The sequence below is a fragment of the Toxotes jaculatrix genome, chromosome 23 (genome assembly GCF_017976425.1).
Source record: "Toxotes jaculatrix isolate fToxJac2 chromosome 23, fToxJac2.pri, whole genome shotgun sequence".
Lineage (NCBI taxonomy): Eukaryota > Metazoa > Chordata > Actinopteri > Toxotidae > Toxotes > Toxotes jaculatrix.
In genome coordinates, this window is record NC_054416.1 from 1,464,306 (window position 1) to 1,485,527 (window position 21,222).

The window sequence follows — 21,222 nt, forward strand, 5'->3', positions numbered from 1 at the left end:
TTAACAACACTTTGTTTAGCGGCACACTCTGCACGCATACACAGGATTTATCTATTTATCAGGAGCTAATGGTGTAATCATATACATGCAGACGCAGACACACACACACACACACACACACACACACACCAGACGGCCGGGCCATCTGCAGGCAGCTGTGAGTCAGGGACGGTGGCGGGAGGCCCGCCCACACAGGTCCTACACACACTTTTATAAGCACATACATATAGATAAAGATAGAAAATGTGCATATACACACAACTGTATCCTTGTATATATACATTAACAAGCCTACACACAGACACACACAGACACACACACACACACACACACACACACACACACACACACACTGGAAGCAGCTGTTGTAAATCGTACTTTTTTTCTTTCCCTTAAACTTTTATCAACATTTAAAAATCCTGTGAAGAGCTGACCGTCATTTTGCCCTGTCATTGTGTGTGTGTGTCTGTGTGTGTGTGTGTGAGAGAGAGAGAGAGACAGTCAGACAGACAGATAGAGCGAGTGCATCTGAGAGAAGGTGCAAGAGAGTCTATAAATTAATGAGTGTGCATCTGTGTGCATGTTTCTGTTTCAGGCTGCCCCGTGTGTGTGTGTGTGTGTGTGTGTGCGTGTGTGTGTGTGTGTGTGTGTGTGTGTGTGTGTGTGTGTGTGTGTGTGTGTGTGTGTGGATGGAGAATGCTAATAGAGGCAGAGTTAACAAGACAGAAGTCCTGTGGAATGGCTGAATTGAGAATGAGGAGGAAGCCAAGCATGAGACAACCGAGAGAGAGATGGTGGGAACAGGATGAAATGAGTGAAGCAAAAAAAAAAAAAAAGAGGGTGATGGATAAAACGAGAGCCCAGGAGATGGAAGGAGAGTCAGAGAAAGACAAAGGACAGAAAAAGAGATGTGGAGAGGGAAAGCACTCGGGATAAAACAAGACTGAGAGGAAAGCTGAGAGACGACAAGGACGTGGGAGGTCAGGGAGAGGAAGATGTGAGCCGGAGGATTCAGTGGGTCAGAGACTCTAACCGTCCTCAGAATCATACATGAAACAAACATGTCAAATGTTTTCCGCTCGTTTAATTAGCTGCACCCTCTTCTTCAGCTGGACTTTTTATATCGATACACTCAACTCCTAATATTTGCACAGCAGCCGTGGAAGGAAGTGCGCCTTCATCTGCATTTTTCTTTTGCCAGTTTTCTGGAGATTTGTTAAAAATCTGGGTCTTGGCTGCAGGTTAAAGACATTTGAACTAAGAACAAATGATGAAAGAGGTGGGAAGCGACACAGTCTGTCTTATCTTAGCTGTGGAGAATACATTTTTCCTCTGCTTCCAGTCTTCTTTCTCAGCTAGCTATGCTAAACATGTCTCAGACTAATCAGGGTGCTGAATGCACAGAGATAGAGCTGATATCTGTGTTCTCATTTAGCTGCTGGTCAGACAGAAAACAAGCACATTTGGCAGAATGTCAGCTCGTCTCGTTGTAATTCAGAGACAGAAGAACAGAGCGAGAGAGTCAAAGTCAAACTGGCTCAGCTTGTGTGTGAGTTGTGCGTGCGAAGCGTTTGTCAGAGCGTTCTTCATTGATGATGTTTGTGTTGTTGTAATCGTCTCCTGGTGATAAACTCCGAACTCTGTTTTTTCTCATCTCTTCCTCCTCGTCCTCGTCCTCGTCCTTTCCCTCCTTCCTCCAGTACAACTCCTCTCGTCCCAGGGAGGAGTGGGAGATGTGGCACCCGACGCTGATAGCTGAGGCTTTGTTTGCCATTGCCAACATCTTCAGCTCGCTCAGACTCATCTCCCTCTTCACCGCCAACTCCCACCTCGGACCACTGCAGATCTCGCTGGGGAGGATGCTGCTGGACATCCTCAAGTTCCTCTTCATTTACTGTCTGGTAAGACTTTTCTTTTCCTCAGCCACCTCAGCCACGAGGCCACAGCAAACCTCTTTTTGTTTCCTTTTAAGAAGTTTTGATTCCTTTTCGCTCACCACCCTCTGTATCTTTGAAGATGATGAAAGCAGGCAGATCCTCATCATGCCGTACCCTTGTTGGTAGAAGGACATTACTATTTCATTACTTTCAGAACTCGTTAACTCCATCTCAGGGGAACTCCTAACCTACAACGCAATCCACATGTGAATTGTTTGGCTCCCTGAAGTCCTAAAATCAATCCCAGCGAGCTACGCTGCCTCGCGCTCGCTCAGTCGGAGCTTTTACGTAACACGTTAGTGCTTCTGTCCTGTTTGAGATGAAAGCTGTGTTTTAAAATGGCCTGTGGGAGCAGACGTCAGTGCCCGACACAAACTGTAACGTTAGGTCCACGTTCACCAAACGGCTTCATTCTCTGTTTCCTGTGCAGGTCCTGCTGGCGTTTGCTAACGGTCTGAACCAGCTGTATTTCTACTATGAGACCAAGGCTTCAGAGGAACCCAACAACTGCAAGGGCATCCGCTGTGAGAAGCAGAACAACGCCTTCTCAACGTGAGTAGCATCCCTGAGGTGTCCTGCACGTCCCTGTGCTTGTCTTCACGGATCTGTGAAGGGGACACATTCACACCGACAGTATCTCCGTAACTAAGGATGAAACTTTGTTGTTTGTTTTTTTTATGTGTGGAGGTGCTGCACTGACCATAACTCAAACTTTTCCCACTCACACACAGGCCCTGCTCTCCAGCACCATTGCAGCACATAATGATATGGAAATGATCTTTGGTGTCGAGTAGCAGCTCGGGCTCGTTCAGTCGACGTGAAGAATATTAATGTTGTTTTCTTCTCGTGTGAAGCGGCAGATTTGCAAATGTGGAAAACAGGCCAGAGTTTAGCTCATCGAGACGCCAAGTTTGAATTATGGTTCATATGGCAGCTCTTAGGCAGAGAGGGAGCCAGGCCGAGTCAGTGGGCCGAATATCGATCGGGCTTGTGGTTTTATTTATTCAATTACAGTAAAGTAGCGGTCGACCGATTAATCGGGACGATTTCTGGCATTTTGAGATAATCGGCATCGGTCGATGGCTGCGCTCACGAATCCGATAAACAAAAAATGTCTGCAGGCAAGCCGCAGATACACTCACCATACAGGCATCATCAGGAGGGGCACGCTGCTGCTGGATCAGAGCATGCGGGAGAGAAATCAGCCTCATGCTGAAGCTAAATGAGCGAGGGGATCGCCGCGGCGACGGCTGAGGTGGCGCACTGTGCAAACACAGCGATGGCAGCCCCGCGGGCGGCGCCGCCTGCATCAGCATTCATGAGTTTACAATGCAAGGATTATTTCCTCTGTACGTGTGAGTGTGTGTGTGTGTGTGTGTGTGTGTGTGTGTGTGTGTGTGTGTGTGTGTGTGTGTGTGTGTATCGCACTCATTCACTTTGTAATTCAACATCTCTGAGTTATTTCCTGTTTCTGCTCAGGTGCCCTCCCCCCCTCCCCCCCGTCTCCTCTCACTCATCTGTACTTCACACACACTTATCACCATTAATGTGTTGGATCGTTTTACACCGTGCTACACGAGTGTGTGCTTGTTAGTGTGTGTGTGTGTCTCTCTCTCTCACTCTGTTCCTCTCTTCCTCGCTCTCCCTTTTCTTTGCCTTCACACAAATGCTGCAGATCCTCCTTCGCTTTCTGTCACACTCTGAAAACCAGAATCGAGTTTCTTTCAAACACACAGCTCTTCGCACACTTTCTCCAGGTCTCTCTCCCTCAGCACGGGTGCTAACGGTTTTCTGATTCACCGGACAAGAAGTGATACCGGGCCTTTTCACCCAGATCTGACCCATCTGGACCAAGTCCTGTGGTCACAGAAAGGAAAAAAAGAAAAGCAGGATCTAAGTCAGGAACTCTCAGGGATGAAGCTCGACGTTTATTAACGGCAGCGGAGTCTGTGGTTTACAGCACTTTGGTTAAGGTTTGGGAAGGATGTGTGTGAAGTCACTGTGAACTTTTCCTGCATTAAACCGGACCAGGATCTGTCCCGGACCTGAAGCGGGTGCTTCGAGAGTCGGAAAATAAAGCTGTCGTTACTATAAACAGGTATCGGGCTGTAAGATCAGATACAGAGAACAGATGCATCGTCCGTGAATGCTGAACGCATCCTCGTTACACTGACAGGAAACAGAACCTCAGCTGTTTCCTACAGAAAAACTATTTGCAGTTTAGTTGTATGATTTCCAGTAGACCTGGTTACCACACACACACACACACACACACACACACACACACACACACACACACACACACACACACACACACAGAATATCTTAAATATCATTGAGCCAGATAAGAACTATAGGCTGGAATGATTTAATTGTACGCTGTTGGGCTGCCAAGTACAAACACACAAACACACTTTGTTTTCTCACACAGAAACACTGCACACAATGTTTCTGTGTCACACACACACACACACACACACACACACTCTCCCTCTTTCTCAGCCTGCCTCCCACACAACTGCAGGACTATAACAGTGAAATGACTGAGTGGCTGTGAGGATCAGCTGTAGCAGTTTACGACTCGGCTTAGTGGAGAGAAAGATGAGAGGAGAGGGCGAGAAGGAAACAAGGAGAGGAGAAGGAACAAGGACAGGAAGGGGGACAAGGAGAGAAAGAAAAGGAAATGAGGAACAGATGGGACATAAAAGAAGAGTAGATAAAATAAGGAAAGAAGAAGAGAGAGGACATGGAAGGAAGAGGAGACAGAAAGGAGGGAAAACAAGAAAAGGAGATGAGAGAAGAATAGGAAAGAAGGAAAAGGGCTAGGAGACAAGGAAAGGAGCGAAGAGAAAAGGCGACAACACACAAAGCACAGGTGGAAACGAGAGGAAAAGGAAAAGTGCAGAGAGCAGGAAGGAGGTAAGAGGCGATGAAGGAGAGGAAAGATAAATGAATAAAAAAATAGAATGATTAATTAATGGACAGTAGAGATAATTACATTTTGCTTGATGAGCAAAGGAAAGGATAAAGAGAGAGAGAGAGAGAGAGAGGTTTATTACTCTCCTCCTTTTCATTCTGTTCATCTCTGTTCTCTCGTTTCATAACTCCGACGCAAAATCACACTCCGATGCTTCATTCACCGTTAATTTGATTCTCCTGCTCTCTCTCTCTCTCTCTCTCTCTCTCTCTCTCTCTCTCTCTCTCTCTATTGTTAAATAAGCACTGCAATACACACACACACACACACACACACACACGTGCATTTACAGAACCCTGTACAGTGACATGCTGTAAACGTGGACACACACACTCCTCTCAATGAGAATAAATGTTTCAGTGTTGAATATTTTATGCAGCACAAATAAAACAGCCTGCAGACAAAACCTCTCTCTCTCTCTCTCTCTCTCTCTCTCTCTCTCTCTCTCTCTTTCGTTCTTTCGTTCTTCTGTTGTTGTGTCAGGCGCTGCCAATTGTTGCTTCATCAAAAATTCAGCAGCCTCGGCTGTAACTGCGACTGTCACACAAAGAGACGCAGGGACAGAGACAGAAGACGGACAGAGGAGGGGAGGAAAATAAAACGAGCGGGGGGAGGAAGAGAGGAGAAGAGAGGGAAGGGAAGGGAATTAGGCCTTGCTTCACAATACGAACACGATGATGGAATCAGCTCATTTCACAGAAACGAGTGTTGGTTCAGTGGACAGAGAGTGGACTTCCAGTCTCAGGGATGATTCTTCTGTAACTGAAGTCTGACGCTCTGATTTATCGTCTCTGTCGCTCGTAGTGAAGAGAAAGACACGAAGAAATATGAACAGAAGCATCAGAGCTCAGGCTTTTCGCACATGATGAATCCCATATCTGCCTAAGTGTCTGTGACCATTTGAATTTCTGTTAAACGGAAAAATCAGTTTAAATTAGTTGTGCTTGTCATTGGTCGGCATGAAGAGATGGGATTGTTATTGAGGAGCTTTAACTTGTCACTTATTCACTTCCTGAAAGTCAGCGTCACTGACAGGTGTTGTTTTATGTGGCACCTTCACTTCTGTCTTCCTCTTCTTCCTCAGTGGTCTGATTCATCCCCGTCCTCTGCGTCTCCTCAGGTTGTTCGAGACGCTCCAGTCTCTGTTCTGGTCGATCTTCGGGCTGTTGAACCTGTACGTCACCAACGTGAAAGCCCGGCACGAGTTCACAGAGTTCGTCGGGGCGACCATGTTCGGGACGTACAACATCATCTCGCTGGTGGTTCTGCTCAACATGCTGATCGCCATGATGAACAACTCCTACCAGCTCATCGCTGTGAGTCATCACATCCGTCAGTGCTGAAGTGATTGGCTGATCAGTAAACGTTTGAAGTTCCAGTCTAACTGAGTGGTTCCAGGAAACCAGGTTTATTGGCTGAAGGCTGAAACAATCAATTTATTCTCTAATTATATCTGAATAATTGTTTCGCTTTAAAATGAGAAAAGACCCTTTCCTGACCTCCTCCTCGTCCTCCAGGACCACGCCGACATCGAGTGGAAGTTCGCTCGCACCAAGCTGTGGATGAGTTACTTTGACGAGGGCGGCACGCTGCCGCCTCCGTTCAACATCATCCCGAGCCCCAAGTCCATCTGGTACCTGCTCATGTGGATCCACAACAAGCTGTGCAGGAGAGGCCAGCTGCCCGGGGAGGACACGCACAAGTGTGAAAACCTGCGAGAGTTCACGGTGAGAGAAGGAAAAGCGTGAGAATGAGGACGCTCTTCCACTGTTTTCATCAGTGCGTTTACAGTTTTATAGTTTATGAAGTTATATAATTACGGTTTACCTTTAAAGCCAAATGATAGAGTTTCCTAATGGTCTGGTACTGGTTGGCATCCTGGGCTTTGATTCTCTGATATTGAGGATTTAATATTTATTTCTAGTTAGACTTGCGCTTTTTTTTTTTTTTTTTTAAATCAGGGTCTCACTCGTTGTTTGCTTTGCCTTTAGTATTTGTGTCGTCCAAGCGGCGGCTGCCAGGATCAAACCAGCGAACACTGCAGTCAGTTTAACCCTGAGGTCACAGTGTGGCTCCGCTTCTTCCCACAAAACCCCCAAAGTTCAGAAAATCTAGAATAAACACGTGTAAATGTTTTATTTTTTGCTGGCGTGGCCATAAAAAAAAAAAACGAGTCCAGGTAGGAAGTTGATATGTGTCAGTTCACAGAAACACGATCAGATAATCATACAGCACATGGACGGACATCAGCTGTGCGTCTGTAAGCTCAGGAGGAACATCAGCAGATAAACACAGTCCAGTCATCTGGAGAGAGACTGTGAGCAAGCAGTGCAGAAGGATAAGGCTTTCACACACACACACACACACACACGCACACACGCACACACACACACACACACACACACACACACACACACACACACACACACAGTGCAGCTGGCATGCTCACCTTAGCTAAAGTCGGCTGAGTTATATAAGCCAACCAGCCCACATAGGTTCACAGAGCCGCACAGCATTGCAGAGATCTGATCAAGGGAGAGTGTGTGTGCGTGTGTGTGTGTGTGTGTGCGTGTGTGTGTGTGTGTGTGTGTGTGTGTGTGTGCATGTGTGTGTGCGTGTGTGTGTGTGTGTTCACAGAGTAAGCAGAAACACAGCATGAGATATGGAAGGCAGTGATAGCTCTGAAGAGCAGGAGAGATAGATTGTTAGAGGAAGTTGTGGGGAGGATGAATGTAGGTTTGTGTGTGTGTGTGTGTGTGTGTGTGTGTGTGTGTGTGTATAATATAGGCACAAATGTGTCTGTATTTGTTAGCAGACATCAGGGAGATAGAGGACGACACGTCAGAAGCGTGGACGAGTGAGACGAGTGTGAAACTTGATGAAAGTAAAATGAGACGGAGAGGTGAAGCTCTGGATACTGAACTGAAATGGAAATAAAATGAAAATGTGTTCACGGTATATGAAAGAAAAAACGGACGAAGGTAACGGTGATGATGGATGTGTGTGCGTGAGCGCCGAAGGCAGGAAGGAAGTTGAACGACCTGACAGGAAGGAAACACGGAGTTAATACGCGTGTGCATGTAAAACAGCTGATACAGTTCACTGTATTTATTTATTTTCTAATTTCTAATTGGAATTTACATTTATTATCTTGTTTATCTCATTTTCTCCTTGTTGTTTTTGTTGAGTTACAAAATGCTGCATGAATACATTTACTCGTGCTCTCACTGCAGCATCAGCATCATTGCAGAATGGAAAAAAAAAAACATGAATTATATAGATCTGGTTTGATGCTGTAGCTCTCTAAAAACAAGCCCAATGCTCACAGTACACTTGATTCAACTGGATCGGTCATTTGATGAGATGAGAGGCGTGTCCTGTGGCAGAAACACTCACACTTCTGCTCATATCTGTCACTGAGATGATGATTCTGGGCGAGAGCATCAGCTCAAGGCCTAAAATGTAAATGAAGAGCAGAAGCTCACTCTCCAAACTGTTAGAAATCCATCCTGAGTGGAGAAGAAGTGATTAACTGAAGTTCATTACTCAGCACTTCTCCTACACGGAGCATCCGGGCGGATAAAGTGTCATTCTGTTCACCAAAGGCGATTTATTACCTTCTATCTTCTGTCTCAGTTTGGTGCTTTTAATCATTTTTTAAGAGAACGTGTCACTATTTAAAACAAACAAACAAACAGAGGTTTAACGTGATCTGTTTTTCTTTTTGTAGGAACGTCACGCTGACAGTCTGATACAGAACCAGCATTACCAGGTCTGTACATGGACGTGTCTGTTTACTGTGTGTGTGTGCGTGTATGTGTGCGCGTGTGGTAGTTGTCTACTGGATTGAACCTGAACTGTCCTGAATCCAGAGTTTCCAGGATCCTGCTGCTCCAGGTTTGGTCTGAGATAAAGAAAGAGTTCGACTTTTTTGGAAATATTCTTGTTTGCTTTCCTGCTCAGAGTTACACAACAGACAGACACCGGCTCTGTCAGAAGGTAACCCAATCCACCTGCCAGCACTCTGAGGAAGAAATCAGTAAACAGTACACACACACACACACACACACACAGCCATGCTGCTGTAGCAGAGTCCAAACTAACAGCAGCTCCCTGTGGGCCCACAAACCACCTCTGTGTGTGGTTCTATTTACTGTGTGTGTGTGTTTATCCAGCTGTTCTATGCACCCGTTTATCTATCCATCGATCCATCTATGGGCGGGAAATCTAATCAGATCACCTGAGAGTTTTCGTGTCTTTGGGACTGCACATCAATATCAGGCTCAAGCTTCCCCTCAAATAATCGTAAAACTGAGAGCGTGCACCTTTTTTAGACTCTGAAGCTCTTGTGTTGGTAGGAAAAGAAACGGTGCATTGTTTTTGGCAGCCAGGAGTCATTTTGATGTCCACTTTCGAGCGATCTTTATAGGAATTTGTGCAGCAAATCAACCGAGACCGAGCGCTCGTATTTTGACACCTCAGCACTGGCAGCGCCTGCAGGCGCGGGAACGCCGGTACTTTTCATTTGGCAGCGCTGGCTGCTGCTTTGATACCCGTCCATGTTTTTAAGGATTGTTGTACGAATCTGTCCTTCACTTTAACAGAGTGTTGTGTGGTGTGTTTTGGACGTGGCGGAGAGTGACAGCATGCCAGACCGTGCTGTTTGGCAGTCACAGGTGTTGACTGTGGGAGGATGCAGCGTGTTAATGTGTGTGTGTGTGTGTGTGTGTGTGTGTGCGTGCTGTAGCAGTGTGTCAGGGTTTGAATTACCACCCACTGAGCACCAAATGCTGGTGAATTTGTCTTTAGTTTCTAAATCAATGAGGGTCACCTGCCTCATTGGCTGATTACTTAATGAGACAATAACATTTAAGTTCATTAGTTAGTCTGAAATCTGCTCCACTGTGTGAACTAATCTTAAAATACTTAAAAACACTGACAACAGTGTATGTAAATTGTTCCTCCGTGTATCTGTACGCCCTAAATAGATTAGAAAAGAAAAGACAGATATTTTTATATTTACTGTAACAGCTGGCCCACGATTTTCCTTAAATTTCCTTATATATGAACAAATGAATGAAGTTTTCACTTCTGTGTCATGCATCCGGCTCCTTTATGCCAAACCTCCCCCAACAATTTAAACGGTTTTTGCAGTTAGATTTTCAGACCCTTCATTATCCACGACAAAATTCATAACTCACTGACAAACACATTTTTATATAAAACTGGAGAAGTATGAATAAATACTAATGAAACAGTCAGAGTTGGATTCGTTTCCAGGTGTTTGAAACAAAGTTTGTTGAACTCAAACACACAGAAAGAAAACAACCGTTCCAGTTTTTGATCACCAGAATATTTGGGGTTCTTCTGACTCATACGGTGACGCTCTTAAATCATCACTTTCCACTGTTTTCCACATCACACGGCTCACAATCTGTTTTCCTCCTGAATATCAACAGACAGAGGAAGAAAACCAGATCTTCACTGTGCTGTATGTCCACAGTTAAAGCTTTTACGAGATATTTTCAAAGCACTTTTCTTCAGACTCGAGTAAAATCTCACTTCAGCACAGTTGACCCTGGTACCCAGCCCATGTCTCTCTGTACTGCATTAAGATTGTTTGTTGTTGTCTTGCTTTTGGACAAATTAATGGGATTAGTTCGTGTGCAAATTGAAAATTGTCTCCGTTTCTAATAACAAATCGTGCACTTTTAGGACATATTTTTATTAGAAAACTACAAAATGAAACAAAGCTTCTCTCGCTTAAAATACAAATAAATAAATTAATGAGGTAAAAAAAAAAGACTGTATAATATAAAAGCAGAAAATATTTACACTGAATAAAACCTTGGAATAACAGTCAGCGAGTGTGTTCATTAACCATGACGGCTGTCTTCTGCAGGAAGTAATCCGGAACCTGGTGAAGAGGTACGTGGCGGCCATGATACGCAGCGCCAAGACAGACGAAGGACTGACAGAGGAAAACTTTAAGGTGGGTGACCAGGTTGTCTTTTTTGCTCTTGTTGACACTGAATGTGGATCTAAATAAATAAATAAATAAGAAGAACAGGAAGTACCGCATGGCGGCAGTATGCCCCCGCATGGCTACATACCAATGTTTGGGAAGGTTAGTGTTAACAGGCAAAACTTACACAAGATCACAGTGACCTTGACCTTTGACCTCAAACCTCCAAAATCTACTCACTTCATCTTTGAGTGACAGTGAACGTTTGTGCAAACTTTAAGGAACATCCTTCGAAGTATTCTTCAGACATCACATTCGCCTGCATGAAATGAAATGTACGATCACAGTGACCGTGACCTTTCCTCTGTGAACTTATTTTTGAGAAGTTCTGTATGAATAAAGTTTATTGTTATTATTATTATTATTATTATTATTATTATTATTATTATTGCACATTTATTGACTTTCTCATTTATCTGGTTTGACTTCTGGGTCCAAATGAGACGGTACACTTTATTTACAACCTCCTAATCCACACTGTCTGCCTTATTACTCTAATTTAAGAAATTGTACTTCAGACATTAAAAATATAGTTAATAATTTTTATTGGCCAAATTGGGAATGTGGGTGGGAACCGGAGCACCCGGAGAAAACCCACACCAACACCGAGGGGTGCAGTGCAACCACTGATCCACTGTGTGGCCTTTATGAAGGGGGGGGGGGGGGGGGGGGGGGACACTGAGAAAGCTGGAGTAGATGTTGCTGCAGGGCTGGTGTTCTGCTTCAGGGGAAGACAGCGATGATGAATGAGAGTGAAAGTCCAGTGTTGTTTAACACTTCTGTCCATGTAAACTTGGAGCCAGCGTTCCTTGTGAATGAGGCTGAGCACTTCTTGATGGAGGCTTGCAAAAATTCAAATTGTCCAAATGTGGGGGGAAACCGGAGCACCCGGAGAAAACCCACACCGACACTGAGGAGAGCAGTGTTACCACTGATCCACAGTGTGGCCTTTTTTTACATTGAGAGTGTACCAGGTTATAGTGTTTTAGCTGGAGACTGTAACATGACACAGTCTGAAAAAAGTGAAAAGGTGTGAGAATTGCGGGGGGGGGGGGAGGGGGGGGGGGGGGGGTGTGGGGGGGGGGTTAGACCGATAGAAAGATAACCACTAAACCCACAAAACCCAAAAAAAGTAGAGCAGCTGTAAGAATTTCTTTCCTATAAGCCTTGATAAACTTTGAAAAATGAGAGGTCTTTGTGCACTTTTCAATGTGCTCTTTTATAACATTGGCGGCGACCCTGTCCACAGCTGGATCCTGTAGGACAAATAGGGACTGCAGCAGGCGCCTACCACCAAATCTTTTGTCCAGTTCTTTCATCACGGACTTGCTCATTTTCTTTAGGCTCTTGTGATCAGGGCAGAATTCTTCTTTGATAGTGAGTCTCTCCATTATCTGGTTCACCATATTTTTGGTGCGAGAGGCCCACTGTTCTTTATGTTTCTTCTTTATAACGCGACACTTGGTCAGCACTTTAACTGTCAGCAGGGTGACAAACACCTTGAGATGATCACATTCTGCCTCCATTTTTAACTCATGATCAGAGGCAGCAGTATCAGCACACTCAGCTGTTTGATGTGTGTCCATTATGTCCTTGGAGCTGTCTCCCCTCTCCATGGCTGTCTGTGGTGTGTCCTCTTCTGTAACAGTACTTGTTTGGAGTTGTACCATTGTGACTGAGATCTTTGAACTGTCTGAGAAGCTTTCTCGTCTTCAGTAAAGTCTGTGAGAGACCTGGTGCTGGTTATACATATATATAGTGTTCCATGTGGTGTATGTCACAGACATCAAAGGCACAGACACGTGTGACATGTGACATGGATCTCCTTGGCAACCGACATATGTGATGTCACAGACATCAAAGGTACAGACACGTGTGACATGTGACATGGATCTCCTTGGCAACCGACATATGTGATGTCACGTGTCATGTGATGTGTGTGAGAGTTGAATATGTATAGTTAAAACCCACTCAGATTACTACAACAGGATCCCTCTGAGCTTGAACTGAAAGGGACATTTGTGAAGCTTGTTTTGCTTTAATGTTTTCTGAGCGTGTCTCTGCTCACACACTATGGTGTATAAACAATGAGTACGCAATAAATGTTTATATTGTGTTGCAGTAAATGTTGTAAATGTCTGTACCATCACCAGAAAGATTTATTAAAATATTAAAAGATTTTGAATAACTAGCACCTGCCAAGTCAGAAGCACTTCTTCTACTCTTCTCCTGCCAAAACTCTATACAGCTCTGATCAATAGCAGCAGCTCACAGTCAATAATCAATCAGGAGAGTTTCTTTGCTTTTTCCAAATCTTCTGAGCCATAAATGATTCTGAGTCTGTTCCCATGATGCCTCTGGAGCCCAGCCTGTGCTTTGAAGTGTAAAGTTCCTTTGGGCTTTTCAATGCAAAAACAACATCAGGTGCACATCGGACTCATTATTATTATTATTATTATTATTATTATGAGTAATAATAATACTAATACTCATAATAATAATAATAATAATCATGAGTATTAATAATAATACTCATAATAATAATTATTTAATAATTAATAATTATTATTTTTTAGGTCAAAAAATAATAATTATAATAATAATTATAATTATTATTATAATTATTGCACATTTATTGACTTTCTCATTTATCTGGTTTGACTTCTGGGTCCAAATGAGACGGTACACTTTATTTACAACCTCCTAATCCACACTGTCTGCCTTATTACTCTAATTTAAGAAATTGTACTTCAGACATTAAAAATATAGTTAATAATTTTTATTGGCCAAATTGGGAATGTGGGTGGGAACCGGAGCACCCGGAGAAAACCCACACCGACACCGAGGGGTGCAGTGCAACCACTGATCCACTGTGTGGCCTTTATGAAGGGGGGGGGGGGGACACTGAGAAAGCTGGAGTAGATGTTGCTGCAGGGCTGGTGTTCTGCTTCAGGGGAAGACAGCGATGATGAATGAGAGTGAAAGTCCAGTGTTGTTTAACACTTCTGTCCATGTAAACTTGGAGCCAGCGTTCCTTGCGAGTGAGGCTGAGCACTTCTTGATGGAGGCTTGCAAAAATTCAAATTGTCCAAATGTGGGGGGAAACCGGAGCACCCGGAGAAAACCCACACCGACACTGAGGAGAGCAGTGTTACCACTGATCCACAGTGTGGCCTTTTTTTACATTGAGAAAGTATTCACACCCCTTCACTCCTTCAGGTTCTTCCATGTTATAGCCTTTATAAAGACTGTAACATGGCACAGTCTGAAAAAAGTGAAAAGGTGTGAGAATTGGGGTTGGGGTGTTGTTGGGGGGGTTGGGGGGCAGGGGTTATATGGAGATCAAATCAACGCCATGATGGCGAAGACAAGGACAAAACCACAAATAAATGCAATGAGTTGAAGCACTTGTTTCAATGTAAACCTGTTGGCGAGTGCCTCTGAGCACTTTTCGATTTTATCTTGCATAATTTTAATGAAGACATTGTCCACAACAGGATCCTGTAGGACTAATAGGGACTCCACCGAGCGCCTACCACAAAATTTTTTGTCCAGTTCTTTCAACACGGACTTGCTGACTTTCTTGACCTTCTTGGGGTTCGGGCAGAAGCCTTCAGTGATGGTGGCGTCCTCCATTGTCTGCTTCACCAGATGTTTGGTGCGAGAGAGCAACTGTTCTTTACTTAAGTTCTTCAGAGCGTGACACTTGGTCAGCACTTTAACTGTCAGCAGGGTGACAAACACCTTGAGATGATCACATTCTGCCTCCATTTTTAACTCAAGATCAGAGGCAGCAGTATCAGCACACTCAGCTGTTTGATGTGTGTCCACTGTGATCTTGGAGCTGTCTCCCCTCTCCATGGCTGTCTTTGGTCCATCTTCTCCTGATACTGCTGCCTCTGTTGTTGATTCATGATCAGAGGCAGCAGTATCAGCACACTCAGGTGTTTGAGGTGTGTCCATTATGTCCATGGAGCTGTCTCCCCTCTCCATGGCTGTCTGTGGTCCATCTTCTCCTGATACTGCTGCCTCTGTTGTTGATTCATGATCAGAGGCAGCAGTATCAGCACACTCAGGTGTTTGAGGTGTGTCCATTATGTCCATGGAGCTGTCTCCCCTCTCCATGGCTGTCTTTGGTCCATCTTCTCCTGATACTGCTGCCTCTGTTGTTGATTCATGATCAGAGGCAGCAGTATCAGCACACTCAGGTGTTTGAGGTGTGTCCATTATGTCCATGGAGCTGTCTCCCCTCTCCATGGCTGTCTTTGGTCCATCTTCTCCTGATACTACTACCTCTGTTGTTGATTCATGATCAGAGGCAGCAGTATCAGCACACTCAGGTGTTTGAGGTGTGTCCATTATGTCCATGGAGCTGTCTCCCCTCTCCATGGCTGTCTTTGGTCCATCTTCTCCTGATACTACTACCTCTGTTGTTGATTCATGATCAGAGGCAGCAGTATCAGCACACTCAGGTGTTTGAGGTGTGTCCATTATGTCCATGGAGCTGTCTCCCCTCTCCATGGCTGTCTGTGGTGTGTCCTCTTCTGTAACAGTACTTGTTTGGAGTTGTACCATTGTGACTGAGATCTTTGAACTGTCTGAGAAGCTTTCTCGTCTTCAGTAAAGTCTGTGAGAGACCTGGTGCTGGTTATACATATATATAGTGTCACATCATCAAAGGTACATCAAAGGTACAGACACATGTGTGACATGTTACATGGATCTCCTTGGCAACCGACATATGTGATGTCACAGACATCAAAAGTACAGACACGTGTGACATGTGACATGGATCTCCTTGGCAACCGACATATGTGATGTCACGTGTCATGTGATGTGTGTGAGAGTTGAATATGTATAGTTAAAACCCACTGAGTTTACTACAACAGGATCCCTCTGAGCTTGAACTGAAAGGGACATTTGTGAAGCTTGTTTTGCTTTAATGTTTTCTGAGTGTGTCTCTGCTCACACACTATAGTTTATAAACAATGAGTACGCAATAAATGTTTATATTGTGTTGCAGTAAATGTTGTAAATGTCTGTACCATCACCAGAAAGATTTATTAAAATATTAAAAGATTTTGAATAACTAGCACCTGCCAAGTCAGAAGCACTTCTTCTACTCTTCTCCTGCCAAAACTCTATACAGCTCTGATCAATAGCAGCAGCTCACAGTCAATAATCAATCAGGAGAGTTTCTTTGCTTTTTCCAAATCTTCTGAGCCATAAATGATTCTGAGTCTGTTCCCATGATGCCTCTGGAGCCCAGCCTGTGCTTTGAAGTGTAAAGTTCCTTTGGGCTTTTCAATGCAAAAACAACATCAGGTGCACATCGGACTGAATCACTTTCATACCCCGAGTGTGTGTGTGAGTGTGTGTGTGAGTGTGTGTGTCTGCACTAATGTGACGTGAGAAATCACAAATAGGCAGGAAATGTGTTTGTGTGTTTAACATATGAGTTACATCAGGTGTTTTTCTCTCTGAGGAGTGAAGCCACGTGTGCAGTGTTGAGCAGAGAGAGGTCTTTATGTGCATCTTCTGTTTAAGCTACAGGCTAAATTCAAGCTGCACCTGATCTGAATTTAAATAAAAATCAGCGTCGTTGTCCCCAGATGGCTTCGGCGCCGAGCGGAAAAACGAACACGCCGCGCGTTTGGTTGAAAATCAATGAAGAAGAAAAGGTGAAAAAACAAACACCTCTCTTCACAGATGGAGGTGTGCTGATAACGGATCACATGACCACATTGTTTATGTTCATAGAAGCTTTAGAGCGTTGAACGAGTGGCGGAGACGATCACAAGAGCTGCCACTGAGGGTTATTTCTGTCAGGCATTAATCATTTTATAAATGAACTGGTGTATTTTTATGTTCAGAGATGAAAATGTCTTCACCGGAGTTCGTCCCTCCTTCGACGCCTCTGTCTCTTCAGTCTCACATTTCTCTCCTCTTCTTGTCTCTTGACCTCGATCTTCCTGAGTCCTTTCCCTCCTCTTCACCCCCCCATTTATTCATCAGCCTCACCTCACCCACTTCCCCTCCTTCCCTCCTTCACCTTCGTCTGCTTCTCCCCTTCAGATATCAGTCACTTTTGTCTCCCTTCGTTTTTTTAGCCTTGTTGCTTAAAAGGCAGATTTCATTTCTAAGTTTTTACAAAAACAACACACAAAAAAATAATAATGCTGATAATTATATTCAGCTCCTGTCCCTCTCTCTTTATAGGAATTGAAGCAGGACATCTCCAGTTTCCGCTATGAGGTCCTGGATCTCCTTGGCAACCGACGTCCTCCCCGGCGACACTACTCTTCCTCCAGCGAGACAACAAGAGACGATGGCGCCATGGCCTCAGAGGATGACAGCGAATCAGGCGACGGCGGTGGAGGTGGTGGAATTGGAGGCCAGAGGTCAAAGGGCGTGACCTTCATGACCCCGCTGGAGGACGACACAAAGCCAACACCCACGCATGGCGTCTCCGCCCTGGTGCGCTCCATTTCTGGAATGACCCAGATAGAAAGAGGGGGCGAGGGTGAGGAGGGGGAGCTGGAGGAGGGCATTGGATGGGGGGAAGAGGAGGAGGAAGAGGAGGGGAAACCAAAGAGCAACGGGCTGAAGACGACCGTCATCCCTCCATCCTCCACCACCGTCCTCCCCTTGCCATCTTCATCATTTTCCTCATCGTTGTCATCATCACTCGCTCGTACGAGGAGTCGCCTGCAGCGGCTCTCAGCTCCAAGGGCAAAGACAGACTCTTTCAAACGCCTCTCCTACCTGTTCTCCCGCTCCAAACGCAAAGCTCCACCCATACCTCTTCCCCTCCAGTCCCCACCCTCCTACACCATCTCAGACGGATTGCTCCGCCCCCTGGGGAGCCACAGCCACTCCGACTTTGGACTCAGTGACGTGACCAGAAGCGAGACTCACCTGAACGAGGTGGGCCGCTCAGTCGACATCAATAACCCCTCGTTCTCGCCGCGGAGAACGAATGGACGGGACTCGCTCCTGACGCTGCCCCTCCCACCCCCGTGCCCTTGCCAATCCCTGCACTGTGCTTCCAACATGTCCGAGTCCAGCTCCCGCCTCCTGGACTCCAGCGAGGACGTTTTCCAGGGCGGAGCGGGCAAGGGCGATGTGGACGGACGAGGGGGAAGAGGAGGGGGGGTGATGATGATGGGCGGGTGGGTGGGTCCGTGCGACGATGTCATAGAGGACAGCTGTGAGGTCATAGAGGACTCGGTCACCACACAGCTATAGGAGACAGGGACAACCAGACTGTTTTTCTTTGTTTGCAAAGTGGATGAACACATTCAGAGGGAGAGAAACAGAGAGAGAGGTGGGCGGAGGGGGCGAGGATCCAACAGAACCTGTTCAAGACGTCAGCGGGGACAGAATCCAGAAGAGACCAAGAGCGGAGCAGGTTCTAGGATCAGCGTCAGCGATGGTCACACCTGTGAGGACAGATCCTCATATGGCAGATGTTCATAGAGACAAGTTTGTCACCATCTGGTTGCCTGGGTTTCCCAGGGAACACAGCACAGACACATCATGTACACATAATGTTGGAGATGTGGGAAAATGCTTTTAAGCTGCTGAGGATTTGTCTCGTCTGTTTGACGGGGGACAAATCAGCAGCAGGTGTTCCTGGCCGCGCTGCGGTGCACCATACTGACGGTCAGGTGACAGTCAACACGCATCTTTTCACGGCGCTCACAGAAACACGACAAACTGTCTTTATAAACACCTGCCATTTTCCACACAATGCTGCAAGACGAGATGTGAAAGGAGAGTACAAAAATCTTTCTTCTTTCCTCGGGGAGATTCAAAGACGTGTGATTATTGTGGAATTACAAGGAGCCAAAGCAAATTTTCAGAAGGGAAACATAGTCAGAAGTTCCTCTTTGGTTCTCAGTGTTACCCGGATGCTCTCTTTCCCTTTAACCAAACTTCAGATCTGTAATGGAATAAAAATGGAATTTTCAAACCTCTGGAATTTGAATGGAACTATCACTAAACTTCAGCCAAGTGAAATGGAATGAGTCCCACTTCAACATGACATGTGACTAATAAATAAAAAAAAAATATCAGGACATGTGGAATACCCTCCCCTTTAACTCTGGAATTTCATGGATTCAACTCCGACTGATTCACTGGGAAGAAACAGAACGGCATGGAACCGTCGATAGCCTGCACCCTCTCTCTCTCTGCATCAACAAGGGCCAAGGAACTTTATTTTATCCTAATAACAGTTATACTAGTAATAATAATAACGATAATAATAATAATAAGAGACTTCTAATAATAATAATGAGGACTATTCTGGTTTCTAAAGACTGTCTTTGCTTCTATTTGAGTTGCCTGCGATTTCCTGGCTTCTCGTTCAGCTCTTCCTTAATAAGTACACTTCAACCTGATGAATAAAAGTACTCGGTGATATTTATTGTGAGGAGGAGGAAATGATGGATGGATGAAGGGGTGGAAAGGAGGGAAAGAAGGAAGAATCGGGGGAGATAAATGGAAAGGAACGCAGGACGTTTTCTTGGTGGAAAAAAAGGAGAAAAGAAAGGACAAGGGAAGCAAAGAGGAGGAAATGAAGGAGGAATAATGGAAGAAAAGGAGGAAAGGAAAGAACTTAATGTAGGAAAAATGTTAAGCGAGTGAAATGAAGAAAGACACTGAATGGGGGGAACACATGGAGAAAACAGGGATGAGTTTGCCTTTCTATCTATTCGAGAAATCTGTTTTAAAGGGAAATTTCACCAGAATTTCATCATGACTTTTTTTTTTTTTTTCTTGAAGTCGTTCAGAGCGGCGACTTCAAAAGGCTGGCATGAGCAGAGGCTGTTGAATTTTACTCTGGTTAATATACGACTGTCAGCAGTGAAGTAGAGAAATTATGCATGTTTGATCAAAAAAAACAAAACAAAAAAAAACCAAACACACCGTTACCTGCACACAAACACACACAAACACACACAAACACACACACAAAATACCAGCTGGTGTGATGAGTAGCTCCTGGCCAAATGTTTTGCCCTTTATAAAATCCCTCCAGAGTCGTCCACTGTGTCGCTGTTCAACCGGAACACATCAGCTCTCGCCTCTGACTTTACATCCTTTCTTCTTCTTTCTCCCTCTCATCCTCATGATTGTTTTACTCATTCTTCCTCCTTTCCTTCCTGTCCTCCCTTAACTTCCCCCAGACACTCTACTAAAGTGCACACACACACACTCGACCCTCCGGGCAGACGCTGTGACCCCACCACCAGCTGTCTTGGCAGCGGCAGCGGCAGAAAGCCTCAACCCTTCGATGAATCAACAACCCCAAATGTCACAGCGTAACCATGGAGACCCGATTTCTCGCTCAACATCCTGTAATCATAATGTCACGTCCAGAGCCAGAAAGCTCAGCGCGGTGGAGTCGGCCGCTGCCGGGCATCCTGGCGCTGGCTGGCTGGCAGCGGGGGTGCAGCTAAGTGCTGAGTGCTGACACTCGTCTCTTTTGTATTTAAAAACAGTCAATTTCATGTCCTTTCACATCCCAACAGCAACGGAGGAGGACAATGTGGAAGAGTGGATGATGTGACAGCGACGTCACTGCACAATGAAAACATGTTGATATAAAACTTTAACCCTTACTTTAACCAGCAGACTGAAAAGGCCATGAAAACAACAAGGAGCTATGAGGAACGGGATCCTTTACCAACGCAGTTAAAGCAGGTTTGATTATTTCACATTCACAATCTCTGTATATTTTTTTCTGTTCTCTGTGCATTTGACAAACTTTTGCTGCTGATATCTGCTTTCATTAAAAGTTTATATTTGGGTTATTAATGCTAAATAGTGGGACTTTAAGTGAAGTATTATCTAACACTGTGCGGTCTCACAGTACAAATCTTGCATCCTGCTGCAGTAATGTCCTGCTCTTCTTCCCAGAGGGTTTTCAATATACATCTGCTGCAACTTCTGATGCATAAGAATGAAGCGAAAACAAGATTTTGTTTCGGTGTGACGTTTAAACCTCTCACTTTCACAGATCTTTATGTTTCAGCTTCGTTTAGCGTTCAGACGGCTCCTCTCGCGGTTTACAGAACTCTGCCAAACTCTTCTGAGGTCCACCAAACCAAAACGAATCTCACATTTATCAAGCTGGAAACAATGCAGCTGTTCCTCAGTGCATAAACACACACACACACACAGACTGCAGATAAACCAGACAGCAGGAAGGAGGGGAAAAACAGCCTGAATCTGGTGGTTACCACAGCAACCGGCCTGAGTGTTACCACCCCATA

General features: G+C 45.0%; 1 protein-coding gene across 1 annotated transcript in view; it reads left to right on the plus strand.

Moving 5' to 3' along the window:
* trpc5a (transient receptor potential cation channel, subfamily C, member 5a) overlaps positions 1-18,187 on the plus strand; it is a 39,607-nt gene extending 21,420 nt beyond the window's left edge. Inside the window, 7 exon segments of the mRNA XM_041031157.1 lie at positions 1,701-1,901; positions 2,368-2,489; positions 6,035-6,230; positions 6,432-6,641; positions 8,645-8,686; positions 10,817-10,906; positions 17,159-18,187. Coding sequence (XP_040887091.1) covers positions 1,701-1,901; positions 2,368-2,489; positions 6,035-6,230; positions 6,432-6,641; positions 8,645-8,686; positions 10,817-10,906; positions 17,159-18,187 — 1,890 coding nt within the window.
* The last annotated feature ends 3,035 nt before the right edge of the window (positions 18,188-21,222 follow it).